Here is a 17,195-nt window from a genome sequence, read left to right as displayed (position 1 = left end):
AGACATCCATATATACTAAGTCTGTTACCATGACTACCAGCTGTTCTTAAAGATAACTAAAAACACAACAAGGTCGTTGGTCTACACCCGTCAGAGACAAAATATTGGTGAAATGAAGACATATAGGACAGCCTGAAAAAAGAAACAAGGACCAGGGGTCACAAATGGAGATTAGACAAAGGGGCATTCAGAACAGAAAATAGGAGGTACTTTTTTACACAGAGAATTGTGAGGGTCTGGAATCAACTCCCCAGTAATGTTGTTGAAGCTGACACCCTGGGATCCTTCAAGAAGCTGCTTGATGAGATTTTGGGATCAATAAGCTACTAACAACCAAACGAGCAAGATGGGCCGAATGGCCTCCTCTCGTTTGTAAACTTTCTTATGTTCTTATGTTCTTATGAATTCACCTGAAAGTAGTAATCATCTGATGGTGCTATTTTGTGTGACACTTCATTTCTCACTTGCAGGCGGGTGCTGGAAGCAGCCAAAAGGATGAATCAAACTGGCCATTTCCTCTGGGTTGGTTCTGATAGCTGGGGCTCCAAAATCGCACCAGTTGTTCAGCAAGAAGAGGTGGCAGAGGGGGCTGTCACAATTCTGCCCAGAAGAGCATCTATCTATGGTAGGAACACTAAGAAACCTACACACCCATTGGGATTTGCTTTCTTGCACCTTGATTGGTTTCACTGGAAGGTTAATAGATCAGCATTGAGGGAGGTTGGTTATAAACCACATTCATTTATTTACAATGCATCCCCCCTCATGCTTTAAGAGAAGTGATATGTTTTTATGCATTAACATATTATTCATCGCGCTGCCGCACTCGCTATAGTTGATGCTAAGATATGATGCCCATATGATGATTTTAAAAGCTTTCTTAATTGAAAGTTTTTCAAATTGTGCGCCAAAGTAGCTTATCTTTTTTTGTGCTAAGAAAATAATAACACAAAACCACAGAAGAAAAATTACTTTACAAAGGCATTCTTGCCTAGTAACTGAGCCTTATTTGACAGTGTATGGCTTTCACTGCTTTCCTATCTTTTTCCTTCCCTCTTTCTCTATTTATCTCAGGCTTTGATAGATATTTTAGGAGCCGGTCACTAGCTAACAACAGACGAAACGTATGGTTTGCAGAGTTCTGGGAAGAGAATTTTGGATGTAAATTAGGATCACATGGCAAGAGAGTTGGTAATCTCAAGAAATGCACAGGTAATTGCTATGCTATGTAATGAAAAAGGCAAATCATGTGAATATATAGAGGTATAGGACATATGTAAAACTTTCAGAATAATTGAAATGCACTTCCATTTGCTATATAGATTTTGAAAGACATGTCATAAGAAATGTGTATTTTGATTTGAAAAAACAAATCTGGGCGAACAAAGCTGGATCATATGCATGATTTAAGGAACTATTTCATTATATATAACTCTTGCTCACTTTTGGAAAGCATTCATATCACTAGCTAGTAACCAATAACAAAGAAAACCTACTAATTATTCCATTATCACTATACTTACCAGAATGACCAAAAAACATGGCCAGGATGGCCATATTTTGTCAAAATAACATTCTTTAAAAAAAATCCCTTAAACAAACAGGGTTTGCGATGTTTCTAAGAAAAAAGACATTATCAACTGCATTACTGTATCCATAATGTTTTACATTTTGAGCCTGACAAAGACTAATGTGATTTGCTTGCCAAGAAACGGGCACAATTTAATTAAAATGATAAATGATTACATTGATAAAATCCAGATGTTCCATTCTGACATCACAAGTATGTGACCAGAATTACCACAAAAATACCTGCTAAAGTGAATAATGAACCGGTTCAGCCACGCAACTTGCACACATTACTAAGCTGCTTTTTGTCTCTGCCTTTTATAAGAGACAGGTTCAAACTAAAAAAGGTACAGCTGTGGGGCCTTTTAACCGAATATCCATGGTACCTTGCTGTAGACTTTTAGCGTATATTGCCCACCAAGAATTGAAGAAATTGAAAAATACTTCTTGCCAAAACGTTGGATTTTATTACTTTATTACATATTCCTAAATTTATAACTATTACGTGTTTAATAGACATGAATGAATAGATTAAATTAAATGTTACATCCGTAGGTAGAAAAGGCTAGGTAGAAACTAATTTAATCTGAAAATGATCTAATTAACCAACTATTTGCATACCTTGATTAATTGGGAAACACATCTTTCAGGTTTTTGCTTGTGTAAAAAAAAAAAAAAAGAGCTGAAATATGGTTTTATGCTGTGTAATTTTTTTATTTTATTTATTTATTTATTTGTTTATTTATTTATTTATATAAAAAAAGAGAGTCATTCCCATAATATTTAAATGCGATGTTATTCTGGGCAGCTGGAACTTGCTCAGCCTTCATTAAAAACAGGTCCCGAGTGTCCCAGTGCTCGACATAATGAAAATAATGACTTTATTGTCCAGTTCCTACTATTTTCTCAGTGTTTTGTGTCTGGAAGAAGCATTTATGCAGTCATGTTGTTTATACAATAATGCGACAGCATTCGTGTTTTGTTATCTACCAGTAACTAGAAATGTGATGATCTCTTTTGAGATATCTGTTTCATCAATCACAGGATAAATTCTGAAAAGAAAACAAGAGTGCTAATGTAAAAAAATTATAATAACCTTGTGTGATCGCTTAGATTCAGTAGGGTTGTATATGGTGTTCACACAATTTAGTAGCAAACAAAGGATGCTTGTCTGTTCAAACTAAATCACTAGGAATGTGTTATTGTAACCATACAATTAATCCATGACAATTAATCCAAACTTATATATTAGATAATTATAATTGCTTTTCAACAATGGAACAACCTTTCAGCAAAATAAACATACAGCAGGCGTCTATTGTTACGCACTGCTCAATTTATGCAATCCGCAGCCAGTAATGACCTTTGTCTATTCCAGATCTTCAGTTGGTGGCCATATTATGGAATTAGGGAACACAAATTCTTGGAGAAGATAATCAGTTGACAGTAGCATTGTAGGGTTGTATGCTGTTATTGGATTGTCCTCATGTTTAATTATAGATTCTACAACACACCAGAATGTTACAGAAATTGCAGTCTGAATTATGAAAACAATTAATTTAGCTATATGTATTTAACACAAACCAAATCTTTAAGCTACATCAAACCTTCAGTTTATCTAACACAAGTCTTCTCAATAATTTTCAACCTTTGCTTTAGTCATTTTTAATTAGGCACAATATTATAATTGTACAATATAATCAATTACTACTGATTCAAAGCTATCCTCATCTATGCAGCTTGATTTGAGACAATCTTCAAAGGTACAGACTGGCAGCTGACAGTATGTGAGCAAATGGGGTCTATATAAGCAGTTTTAACTAGGGCATGGGATGGGGGCTTGGTGAAGCTTGGTGTGGCAGGGGGATTATTCACTAGCCTAATATGCCTTTCACCTCCGGAGGACAAACTTTGAATCTGCTCATGAAATTAGTTTGTTGGCTGCAAAAAAAAAAAAAAAAAAGAAAAACCACCACACAATTTGCAATCTCCATATTATAAGTCCATATCATATATAAAAATAAAAGGTTTAAAATAGGAACTTCCTTCTAAACCATCTTTTCCCAGGAGCACCCGTCAGTAAGTTATGCTATTTGGTGATACTGTAATTAATAGGTTGCTCTTAATCATTAAGCAATCCATTGTTCTATTATGTACTTTACATGCAAAGTAGAATCACTGGTCCTATTTGTACCTATGTCAAGCTATATTTTAAAGGGAACTTAACAAGATTAAGCTAGTTAACTTTTTTTTCTGACAATAGTTCGTTCAGATACAGTATAAAGTATACTATGTATACACTGTGTATACAGTATATATACCTATACACTAACAGAGTAACCCTGTAAAAACAATGTGTTACCATTTAGTAATAATACATATGTAAATGTCTTATAGAGGATGTTAAAAACATGGGTGAGTCATGTGATCATGGTAAGAAAATTGGCTTGGGATTGTCTGCCTCATCACGCTTCAGTAAACCCCTACTGGTTAGGCACCCAACAAGTCCAGGTGGAGACTTCCAAGGCTAGGCCCTTGCCTACAAGGTTCAGCAGTTTGGTAAAATGTGCTGCTTGGGCTGGTGGGTGAAAAGGGAGATAGGAAGCTTGACAGGGAAACAGAGGCTGACCTTTGACCTTCAGTCTTCCAGGTTAAAAAAAGGTAAATAAACAGGGATGACATTAATAAAAATGTGTTGTTTTTTTTTAAATGCACAATATAGCTTCAATGCTTTGACCAGAGGGTAAAAGAGTTTGGTGAAAAGAAACTGCATAAAAATGACAACTTTAAGAATTATAAAAAGCTATAAAAATATCAAGAAAATAATCTTAAAACACTAAACCTAGCCATTTGATTTATTGTTAACAGCCTAAATACCCAGTGCTTCAGGGCCCAGGCCTGTACTCTAGGTGGGTTTAATATTTTTTCCAACAGACATTATGAATTTGGTAGCGCATATTTTTCATGGTAATAATATCAGCAGTAGAAATTTGAAGAACTCTTGAATTTTATCTACTTATCCATGATTTATAACACTAAAAGTAATACTGTCTAAAGTGTCTATCCTGAACAATTACACGTGAAAGAATTGGATGTTTTATCACACAATATGGAATAATTTTACTGTGTAAGCTTTTTACAAAATATGGAAATAATATATTTTTTTGTTCAGTGATAAATTTAGTGCATGTTTCACAAAATGGTTTATGTATTCTAACTCACAAATGTGCCTGATAATTATTTTTTGTTTGCCACAATAGTAAGTCATTCTAATGTTCCTCTTGTTGTGTTCATTTTGATTTTAACTTTCTGGCAATTTGAGAAAAAAAGAACAGTAGATTTATACTGTAGTCATCTATAAATAATGAAGTAATGTGCGCAAATAACGTCTGACCTAATTACACCTACAGTATCATATCAGTAGAATAGGCAAGTCAGAATCTGTTACATCTGTAAGTAGGTCTTGTGACCTATAAATATTGACACTGTCCTCTGAGTAGCTTATGTCAGCTTAGGGAAGATAAGTGCTGTCTTTTAAAAGCAATTAGATATGTTAATCACTTACTCTTGAAGTATGTTCAGTATACATTTTTTGGGATAATAATAATAGCTGACACAGCAAAAGTAAGGATGCCAGTGTAGTTTACTATGAAAATAAAACTGATAGCTCAATAAAATTGTTAGCTCTATTACAGATTTATCGCTTATCACATTTAATACATTTTTTTTTTTTTTTTTTTTTACAAACCATTTTAATTCTTGGCATATTAGATATCTGTAATCCAACAAATACCATATAGTTAAGTGATAAAAGTCTTCTGAGTGGATCCAAAGTTCGAGTGCACACTAATTGCATGTGTTTTGGTATATACGCATATGCATTTTACTTTTTTTAAACTAGTCATTTTACAGTTAATTTATATGTCACACGGCAAAACACAACATGTATTATTATTGTTATTATTATTAGTAGTAGTCATAGTAGTAGTTTTTTTTTCAGGTTCACATGTTTAATTGTTATTAACATGCTAATCAAATTACACGCACCACACATTAAACACCACATACTGCACGTGTCAATGTGTGCCGGGTGATCCTTTTTAATCAGCACATCCAACCCAAACCCAAACGCTAACACTGCTCTGAAATTATTTTAATTTGACAAAATTGAGAAATCTTGGGTTCGATTTAGGACAAGTTAAGAAGTGTAGTTTAACCTGTTGAGGAATTAAGTGAAATGCATTGCAACCCTTATCACAGTGTGTACATGCAGAGTTCCCACACCCAGTCTGAAGAGGATTTGAATACCTATGGGGAGCTGGCAGTGGAACAGTTCAGGCCTCGCCTCTGCTCCTCTTCTTACCTCACGTAGTTCTTGGGGTACAGCTGTAAGATCTTGCCCTCCTGCGAGCTCTCTAAGCCATATTACCCCAGGTTCTCTGGATTGATTTCCTTCTCGATTTGGGGTTCCACGACCTCCGTGAACAGCTTGTTGGGGGTCTGTGGTGCCTCTGTGCCCGGGATCATACTAGTAGTAGTAGTATTTTTTATTTTTTTTATTTTTTTGGTTAAGACATCATTTAATAACATATTTTGTAGTTTGTTTAGAAGGCTTGTGTGGGTAGACTCTGTTGGTGAGGAAGAATGAGCAACGCAGGCAGCCGCGCAGCTGGGGAATCTTCCCGATCAGAGGCATGAGCTGAGAGTCCACAGCCTGGTCTACCTTGCACTGCTCAGTGACCTGGTACTTCTCTTTCTCTGTGTCAAAGATCTCTCCCTTTTGGTGTCTGAGTTTGTGCAGCCTCTTCTTATTGAAGTAGGAGTCAGTCAGGGTCCTGGGGCTCTTCAGACTAGAGATATCAATCTGGGTGTTGGTGGCGATGGCAGATTTCTGCTGGGCCCTTCGCAGAGGCACATGGCTCAGGACAAGAGGACCAGTTACAAGCAGAAGACCACTTGCAAGCTGCTTCAGGAAAACGGCATGGTTCCCCCTGTGAGGGCCTGTAAGTAGGATGAGGACAGTGCCAGTAGAGTCGTAGGATAGTTAGGAGATGTAGAAAAGATGTATCACTTAAATGTGTTATGTATGAAAATTCTTTGTCTATTATTTTTTTCTGCCACAAATACGAAGCTGTTTTTTTATGCCTAAAGCCTGTTTTTTTTTTAAACGGATTTACTATTGATAGCACGGCTCCAGTTTGTAATTTAAAGCATGGGGCTGATTAACTTTTGTGGTAGTTATAACTTTTTCATTGGTTTATGTACAATTTCATAATTCTGAGAAGGGATTTTTTGCATAGCCTTGTACCATTCCTTTTTTTTAACACTAGGAATTCAATTGCAACACAATATTGGAAATATTATCCAAGCATATGGAAATCCAGTTACTTTTTTTTTGTTTAACCTTATTTTACACTTTTCAAAATTTCTGCTCTAGTGCACTGGGGTTTGAGATGTGTCCTCTAAATCATTGTAGGAAGACTGATATAAAAATTTTAAAAAGTGTTGTGTCTTTTCTGTTTTGTACCACATCATGGATCATTACTGCTGTGTTACCTGTTTGACAATGTGGGCAATAATCCTTACACTATCAGTGCACTAGAGCAAATATTTAGAAAACAGCTTTGAAACAGACTTTAAAGTTATATGGTAACAATGAAAATAACATTTATGGTGCGTTATTTAAACAGTAGCAACACGTGAGTAACGCTGTGTTTTTCGGAACCCAATTACTTACTCTTTAACAGCTGTTCAACAGACCTTGATTGGCACTAATCTGATGTTACCTTAGATAAGCTAATCTAAAATTAGTGCAAATCAGGGTTTGTGAAACCAGCGTATACAGTAACTCTGTTCATACCTCATATTAGTAAAACAACAGTCTCACAATCATTTTGATAAAGTTTTAAAGATTTTCTTTTTTTGTAAAGCCAAGAGAAACTTTTGTGGCGTATCAGGAGAAACGGGCTCTACCACAGTAAAACTCAAAGTAAAGTCTGGAAAACTAACCTACAATTACTATAAAAAGGACTTGCAAAGTTGTCTTGGATACAGCATGTATCTGAGTGAGAGAAAGATAGAGGGATTAGACTACTAAGACCTTACCTATTCTGCTGTACTGTACATTGTAACAACTATTTTTAATAAGTAACCACATGTATGGCATTTCATTTGTTTGGTATGAGTTCATGTCAAATTTAATGCAACAAAAATCTGTTTTTTTTTTCTTCTTTGCATGGAAATCACCTGTGGTTCTTGGCTTAATGTCTGATCCCTAATCCTTTTGCCTAAAGAAATTGATAGCCATGTACAAATCAAGACAGTTTAAATATACAATATAACTAATGATATGCTTGAGGGAGAAGGGACGAGGGCCTTGCATTGATCAATACTTTTTACGAAGTCAGTCAAGTCAGTCCAATAAAATCCAGCAACAGAAAGCAAACCACAGTTCGCAGGATATCAGCACCCTTGTCATAGATGAGAGGAGGACTTGCATAAACACAACTAGTGATGAACCTAATGATCCTTGCGAACCTGGTCAGATAAACCAGCATAAGAGAGAAAAGAACCTCAATGGACACAAGTCTGGAGTTAAAGGGCCAAGCGCTTCTGAGCAAACTGTTGGACAGTAGGAGTTCCACGCTGCCTTAGCAGAGTGGGACTGTATGGTAAAGAGGTACTGCAGCTGCCAATCTCAGCTCTAACCAAACAGTTTAAGTGTGCCAAGGTTCGATTGGAAATGACATTGGTAGAGTCACAGCACCTGTGTTGAAAACTGGAAGAAAGTGGGTGGCAAAGTAAGCTGTGGAAGATGCAAAGGCTGCCCTTTGTATCAATGACATCATGGGGCAAGTACAGCATGGAAAAGGAGGCCTTGGTATCAGTTCAGCTCCTCCTACATGGCACAAAGCAGCCCCAGCTCAACAGAGGAAGCCGGTAGTCAGCAAGGTGCAAAATCAGGAGGAGAGGATGAGATGCATAAAGGCAGTTTCCCAGGCCAAGCAGGGAGGATGGGCAAGATGCAAGAGTGTGGAACGCAAGATTGGCTGGTGAGATCTATGGACAATGGAACAGGTTCAGTTTCCTAATCAGATCAACAAATGTTGTTCTCCCATCACCACAGAACCTTAATCTATGGGTAGGAGAGGATCCATGGTGTCCTTTTTGTTCATCGCCAGCTATATTAACCCTTTGCAGTTCATTTATTCAGTGCTTGTCAGGCGCGTCAGGTCCAATTTATTTTCACATACGCTGTTTGTTTTATGTGCACTGTTTAATCTTTTTTTTTTTCAAGAGTAAAACAGGTTTAAAAGGCATTGAATCGCAAAAGGACACTGTATCTCCTGCCAAGCCCCACCCCTTGTTCGCTGTATTTTTCACATACCTCTTTATGGACGTGCATACTGATAAATCCTCTCCTGATCACTCGTTTTATCACCAAACTTCTCAATAATGTGATCCAAGTCATTATTTTATTACTATAACATCTCAAAAAGCTCTGCGGATGTCCATGATAGTTTTTGAGCACTGGATGCAGAAGCAACTATCTCCTTTGTTAAGTCTGTGTTATCTCTGTAGTGCATGGAGCTATGAGATACACCCTTTTTTCGGTTTCATTCGACACCTATCGGTCTCACTCGGCCATTGAAAGGTTTTCTTGGCTTTTTCCAGAAAAAAAACAAAACAACTAGAGACCCGTGCTTTAGGACTTTTTGATGATGTCGGATAGGGACTGTAAAGGGAAAATTGTAATGTCGGACCTGGTCCGACATTGCACCGCAAAGGGTTAAGACACATTTTGACAGGATGTAAGGTGGTTCTTAGCCAAGGACAGTTTACTTGGTGCCATGACCAGGTGCTGCTATGTTTCACCTTAGCATTGGAAGACAAGTGCAGCATGACCAATAGGTTGCCACCAATTCTAGCAATATACTGTTTGACACATGAAGAACAACATTCCTCCGACCAGGGGAGCAACTACCAAGAAAAGGTATTAAAACCAAAACTCGTCTAGGACAACTGGAAGCTGTAGAGACTGGAAAATGCTGGCAGATGTTGGACAACGTCTTTTTTTCCCACCTGAGACTGCCACCACAAACTTTGATATTGTCTTGTGGTCTGGATCTGCATGCAGAAAGTTTGGTATGCTCAACTGGCTGCTGAAGTGGAACAGCAAGGCTTGGGAGTCCAGGTTTACCCAGTGGAGGTGGGTTGTTGAGGATTTGTGGTGCATTCCACAACCCGGTTTCTCAGAGACATCAGATTCAGTGGTCAAGAGTTGCAACGCCTAGTGAAGAACTTATCTGAAGCAGCAGAGAGGAGCAGCAACTGGCTCTGGCTGATACAAAAAGATTCTGGTTGGGGACCTCAAGCATCGTAGAAAGAAAGTAACATTGATGTAAAGGGAGGTAAGTAAGCTGGGCTTAGCTGAGTGGGGGACGGAGGGGGGTGATGATGGGATGCCAGAATCACTGTCGAGCCCTCTTAAGTTGTTATGGGCTAGTCGACGATACACCAAGGATGGAAGGTGCCTTCTTGAAGACCCCAGAGAAGTGTCCTACTCAGCTCAGTCCAGACAGTTGTCATGCTGATGTGCTAGGGAGGCTGCACAGCGGTTGATCCCTGGAGACAGCATTGCAGCCATTGTGTGTGCTGATGTGCGAGGGAGGCAAACTAGACTGATCCCTGGATCCAGCATTACACTTCTGCCATCAACACGAGGTAGAAGGATATCTACATCATCAGATGGAAGGAAACACAGATGGATCACATTAGTTTACAGTAAAATAAGTCTTAGTTGGTGCTTATCTTGGTGAGAGTTGAGTTCAATGTCAGCATGAAGTTTTAACACCTACTCTCATGTAATGGAAATCATACATTTTGAAGCACTTTAAGCATTAGGTAATTAGGCATGCAGTGAGGAAATGCAGAAAAGAAATTTCTTATCTGTGTGTATCAGGCATCATATTTAGAAGTCTGTATCTAGCCTACATATAAAGTAAGGATTTAATATGTGTCTGCTGTACTGTAGGGTTTCACAAAATGCTGCAGTGTGCATTGAAGCTAAGCTCTTCATGTTGTCACCCGAGTCACCAAAATTGAAGGTGAAATTGCTGGAAAAGTGCCTAAAAGAGCCTAATAATTTAGGCAATGCATTTTGCACAGACAGAAATGGGGACATTTAGCCGTAAAAACGTGAAATGCTATCATGTAATAAATATAAGACCCCTGACTGAAAGGACTTGATACTTTCACTTACTGCTTTTAAATTGCATTAGAGCTAGCCCTCACGGTCCCCTTGGCTGTTAGGCAGCATGGCTCTCTTTCCAGTCTTTTAAGTGCAGTTTGGCATACTTGATTCCTGCAGAATTGCTTGAAAAATGGAGATGTCATCTTGGATGACAGCTAATGAACTGGTTCTTCAATTTCTCATCACCTTGTTTCAATGTGGAATGGCAATGATCCTCCTTCTCCTTGCAAATAAGATCACATACCAAAGTTGTAATAAATGGATAAGACAGGAAATGGACAGAACAACCTTATTGTTTCTTGAAGTGTTTGGGTTTTTTTTTTTTACCATTCAAGAAACTCTACAAGTTTAATGGTCTTTATGAACAGGATATTTAATATGGCATTCATCAGAATAGTCACTACAGACAGGTGGTTCTATTATTTAGCAGGGGGACCAAATGCCTACTGATGAGATCACAGATATCTGCATGTTGTTGTCCGTTTAGGAATGCGAACTTAACTTCCAGTTCAGTCCAGTGTTAATGTCCTGTTCTTCTTTGACTATGTCCAGTGATTGCTCACTATTGCCAGAGAGTATTGCATATTAGATTAGTGGCACATGCTTAGGTCGAGATAATGGGGGACATGTATCAAGATCGACTGACGCAGCGCTAAATTGGAGTGTAAAGAAGCGCTCTGCAGCAGCACAAATTCTACCCCATCCCGAATGTATTAACTGGCCCAAAATGAATAAGGCTGTTGCATTTAAATACTTACTAAATGAGCTACTGGTAGCACAGATTAACAGACTAATCTAAAAAAAAGCACCTCCCCTCCACCTCAATTGAACAATAGGTAGGTCATTTGGAGAGGCAGAAATGACAGTTCAAAATGAGCTAACCTGTGTTTTAAATAAAATGTACTGGTTTTAACCTACTAAACCCTGGTTAGCTCATCTGGAGAGGCAGAAATCACCCATGCTGACTAAGTGTCTTGACTTTATACTATGTTATTATTAGACGATGGATAAAACCAAATATACATAATGAAAAGGATAACTTAATGAACCAAGTTTATTATACGACGAACACAAACAATTGTACATAATGAAATAGCCAGTATCGAGCCATAATTTAATCCTCAGGGAGATCAAAAAGGGTAATGTGGAACCTAAATACTCTCCTTTCTCAGTTCCTGGGTTCTTCAGGAAGGCTAGGAGCCTGCACATGCTGTCGTAAGAAATACGTTATGGCTGCTGCCATAATGCTCTTTCCTATCAGTTGCTTTCTGACTTTTTCTTTGAGACAAATAAGACCAATTTGAAATCAGACTTTTGTGGACCCTATTAGAGCTGGCACAGCTGGTCTGCCACTTCATAAATCTCATTTTAATATCACAGGCTTAATTTACAAATGAGCCCCACCTATAGTTTGCCCGTGCATATAATTAAGGCTTGACATGCCTTAAAGTGCATAGCTAATGAGTGGCCGAGCACATTTTGGCAGTGCTAACACGGCCTCAACTTGCCAAAAGTGTCATGATACATACAGAGCAATTTTAAGGGCAGCATAAACTCGGCTCTATGGCCTTAATGCTGACGCAAACGCCTGGTACCTGACCGCCAATATGCAAGAGTGGTATAGCTTCTTTTGTTCACGAAATTGCTTTCTTACCCTCACACACACACACTATCCAGTGGGTGACTCAATCTGTAAGACCTACTATTGTGCTTTTAATGTGATTTCTAGGTTTAAGAAAAAAAAAGAAAATCTCTTAGAGTTCCCAGCTCAGATTACACTCCTCATAAGGTTGAACTAAGCCTTACTTCCTGTATGTGAACAGAAACATGTTCAGCTTGAAGACAGCAGATATGTTCTTCAGGCAGATAATATATTTCAATAATTGGATAACCATGAAATGGAAAATGAAAACTGTCATTGAGTGCTACTAGCTTTCCAGAAAGGGATTTCAGAATGGATTTGTTTTATTATTTGTTAGGTGGTGTAACAGGGGACTTCTGGACAATTGAAGGACCTAATTACTGAAGACGTGACTGCGTGTTTGCTGCGTGATTGACAGGAGACCGAAACTTTGACACGCCCCACAGGCGCGCAGGTTTATTTACATAAAGACATACAGACCTTAACCCCACGTGCGTGACGCTACCAGCAATGGCATCTCACGTGGGACATTCGGCCTGGCGTACAAAAGTCAAAATAAACACAAACTACAAACAAAAGGTGCCGTGAAGACGGCTTGTGCTACTCCACTAACAAGTTGAGGTCCTGTTTGCACACCTGTCTGCTATACTGGGTGGGATACACTATCCCGAAACTAATTCCCTGTCCCTCGGGCAGCTCACCCAACTCCAACCTCGGATATACACTCGATCATTGGTTCATTGCAGCTTCCTTTTCTTGGAACAAAACTCCCAACCCCCTCCCGACCAGGGAATATACACATGATGTATATGGTCACTTATTTTCCTGAACCCAGTCGTTCAGCAGCACAAACAGACCGATGTTTCGGCAGCAGTGCCCTGACCCCTATGGCTTTACAGCAGCAGTGATCTGTGCAATCTATACCCTTTTATCCCTGGCACGCCCACATGCTGATTAGGAGCTTGCAGCTGGTAAACACACACGCATGATTGTTCCCGTAACTAAACAGCAGGCAGGCTGCTGTTCCCCATTAAAACGAATCCCATTCATACAATCACAACACTCATATTTAGAATAAACAATTACAGAACCCATCCTTATATATAGATCTTCAGCCCTGCTTCAGGTGGATTTTGAATTTCAAGTGATAACATTTGAAATTCAAAATCCCCAGACGTCTTAAATCTGTGAAACTCGGAAACTTTCACTCCACCCTCCATAAATCAGTTGAGTAGATGGGAGGAAAACGATACTTGTACCTTTTTATCAGGTACCTAGAACTTTACTGTGAACCTGATACCTCAGATGGTGCTCCACTTGGGAGAATGAGCTAGACATTATGAAACTGTATTTTATAACCTTTTTCACATTTCAGTATAAAATTAGCCTTCTAATGAAATCCCAGGGCAACTGCTTACACTACAGCGAAAGTTTTGCATCACATAGAATTTTAGGATTGAGACATAATTTAAAAAAAAAAAAAAAAAAAAAAAAACAACAAAAAAACCCCTACATGAACATAATTTAGATCTTTTATTTAATAGCTTGTTATCAAATAAACAAAATGATATCGCAGAAGTCTGCCGAAAGCCAAAATAGTAGTACAGTATTTCATGTTGGATTTCTAAAGGTCACATTTTTCAATTTTTGTCAGTTTTTTGTTAAGTATATGGAAAACTACAAAGGGGTATGTAATTCAATATATTAATGTAACATTATTCAGCAGGTTTCATTCGACTTTATGAAGCAAAATTTGTTAATTCTGTAGGGTGATGCAAAACTTTTGGCCATAGCTGTATATAATTATACATGCATGGAGCAATTTAAGGTCCTACTATCAAGGTCACCTCTGATAGAATGTGTATGCAAGTTTATTCGTAGTGGTCAAAAAGCAATAAGAAGCTGCAAGCTGAGGGGATTTTTAAAAAATACCATTAGAGTTACTTCAGAGAAAGAAGCATCAATAGACTACTGGTACAAAGTCTTAACTAGCTTTATAACCGTGACCCAGCAGTGTGCCCTATTTGTTGACATGTTGCTTTAATATACTGTACCAGTAAAAAAATAAAATAAAAAAAAAGCTCATAAATACATCCTCTGACATTTCTTCCATCACCACCTCAGAATGTACTAAAAAATGGAATAACATTTTATAGCATTTTTCTTTTTTTCTGTATTTGTAATCTGTTAGCATACAGTAGTTACATGAGCACCTGGGCAAAATGTAATGCCATATTGAGAGAAATTGCCGGCATCGCCTTTGTGGCAATTAAGATGAAAGGTGATGCAGCGATAAATGATGAAGAATAATGGTGAACTAAAATCTGCAGTGTTCTTGTTGAAGAAGAAAAGAATATTAATAAATAGTTGTGAGTATGCCGTCAACCTTCACCATAGAGACCTTTACAACAAATCATGCAAGCTGTAATTGCAGGCAGAAGAATTTAAAGCAGTAAAGGCCAGAGCTGTGATGGCATTGACTGTTTCTAAGGATAACAAAGCTAGTTAATCTGACAGTGTTAAAGGGACAAGGGTGTCACTAGATAGAGAAGGTTAGCTGACAATGGTGCAGCATAAACATCATATTGTGCCTGCAAAATGCAAGAACATGCCTATGGTGTGTTGCGAGACAGGTACAGTGGCACGCATGGGAAGTGGTTTAGAAAATGGAAGAGATCAGCAGGGGTACCAGTAAACACAGTGTTGGCAAGTCATCTTTCGCTATTGCCAATTAAATCTAATTTATTCAGGATACTATGAGCAGGCTGAAAGACCACAGGAGATTGATTGATTAATTGCCCAATGTAAGATGACTGTCTATAGAGAGGCTTGCTCTCATTAGCACTAATTTGCTGAGTGTGGGTTTGCTAAACAGACAATAATGGAAATATGGAAATATATCACAAGGGTTTAAAAAAACATTAATAAAAAGCAGAGTCATTTATTCTAGTATCTACACTTATTAACTTACACAGAACATGTGTTTTTGTCACATTGTAGGACTATATAACAGCTGCTAAATATGTCATAGTACAACAGGAAGCTGACCAAAAGTATCCAAACAACTGGGAATTCTGCTCTCAGCTGGTACTGTACTTATTTAATTAAGCAGAAACCAACAAAAACTGACATTTTTATGATGAGTTTGAGTTCTACCAGTTGTGTTATTGGGTGCAGCTTTAACCCTTTCAGGACCACGCATTTTTCAGTGGGATGCTCCCCCATGCCAGGCGTTTTTTCACTGTATTTGACTCTCTTCATATAAAAATTCACAAAAAAGCTTAGCATCTTGGAAATGGTGTCCTTTTTTTCAGACTACTCTGGGGAACATTATAAAGTACTTCAAAAACCTTACAAATCTTTCACTTTTTTTCCAGCACATTTTTTTTTTATGTGTTGATTATGTTGTGGCAGGAAACGGTGTTTCGGTGACCCAGACCAGAAGAAAGAACAACCAAAACAAAGGGTACGATGCAGTGGCGTGTGCGTCGTTTATTAAGGAAAAAAACAAATAAAATATTCAAACAAAAATAAACACTTGCTCACAGAGCAAAATAAAAGGTTTGAAATAAAACAAATGTCAAACACAAAAATAAACGCTAAGGTCAGGCTGAGCAGCTGCCTTCACTGATCCTTATATTCTTTTTAACTATCTCTCTTGCCTCTCGCTCTCCCGTTCTCCACTTCTGAACACCCACACTGAACCTGGAGAGCTGCAGGTATTTATACAGGTGACCATCTCCGATTAGCAACTAATTATTCACTTAACTAGTTCTGGAGATGGCCACCTTCTGCACGAGTTTCATAATGTGGATGGGGCTTCCCATCCACGCTGCAAAACAATAACAAAATTAAAGTACAGCTACGTTTCATACAAAATAAACAAACAAAAACACACAGCGATTCGCCCTCATCTATAGACAAAAATATAAAACAATAAACAAATACAAAATAACACAGGGGCAGAGGGGGAGACCCTGTTCTAAAAATAAACAAACAATATGATTAAACAGCAGGGCTTTCCTACCGCCCTGCTACATATGTATTCTGCTTAGAGATGCATGTATAAAAATGTATAAAACTGTGTCATTCTATGACCCGAAGGACCTTACAATACCTTACAATACTTACTGAAAGTTTTGTTGAAAAATATTGATGTTTGGGCAGATTACATGACATTTTTAACTTTTTTATTCTCAGGGTCTTTATAAGCAGTAATGGACACACACACACTACTCTCGATTTATTTTCTCAAAATACATATTTCTAAATAAAGTAAAAGTTATTCATTCCATTATTATCAGTGATGAGGGAAAAAAAAACTACCTGATACATTTAGTTCCTGAAATAGTATCTGCTTTTATGCCTGCCACAGGTCAGGTACTCACTGAGCATTTTATATCAAAGATGCTGATAGGACCCTCGGTGGGTCACTACACGGAGAACTCAATCTCTTTTGATTCTCACCATCAGGTAGGTAGGTAGGCATAACTAAACTCTCCAGTTGCATGACTATATCTTTCTAAAAGAGCTCTCTCTTCGATTTAGTTCGATATAGTTTAATTTCATAACAAAAATTTGCTGGAAGTCTGCTTGCCATTTCCAGGAATCAGTAACTCTGCTTCTAATAACTGAGCAAACATTGCAAAATTGCGTGCAGTTTAAATAAATTAAAAAATAATTATTTCTTCATTTCGACAGGAGACAGAGGTCCAGGAAGTGACTCGGGAG

General features: G+C 37.9%; 2 protein-coding genes across 2 annotated transcripts in view; one reads left to right on the top strand and one right to left on the bottom strand.

Annotated features, from left to right (window-relative positions):
• grm8b (glutamate receptor, metabotropic 8b) overlaps positions 1–17,195 on the top strand; it is a 171,971-nt gene that overhangs the window by 103,796 nt on the left and 50,980 nt on the right. Inside the window, exons 5-6 of the mRNA XM_041257610.1 lie at positions 471–625; positions 1,075–1,212. Coding sequence (XP_041113544.1) covers positions 471–625; positions 1,075–1,212 — 293 coding nt within the window. The remainder of the gene's footprint in view (positions 1–470; positions 626–1,074; positions 1,213–17,195) is intronic.
• Positions 2,604–6,610, bottom strand: LOC121319569 (60S ribosomal protein L6-like; the record flags this gene model as incomplete). The annotated part of the gene is made up of 2 exons (XM_041257146.1): positions 2,604–2,621; positions 6,158–6,610. Coding segments are annotated over 2 exons (471 nt in total), but the record flags the coding sequence as incomplete, so codon positions are not given.

This window comes from Polyodon spathula, chromosome 8 (genome assembly GCF_017654505.1).
Source record: "Polyodon spathula isolate WHYD16114869_AA chromosome 8, ASM1765450v1, whole genome shotgun sequence".
Classification (NCBI taxonomy): domain Eukaryota; kingdom Metazoa; phylum Chordata; class Actinopteri; order Acipenseriformes; family Polyodontidae; genus Polyodon; species Polyodon spathula.
Note: the sequence above shows the minus strand (reverse complement) of the source record. Positions and strands in the feature narration are given on the sequence as shown.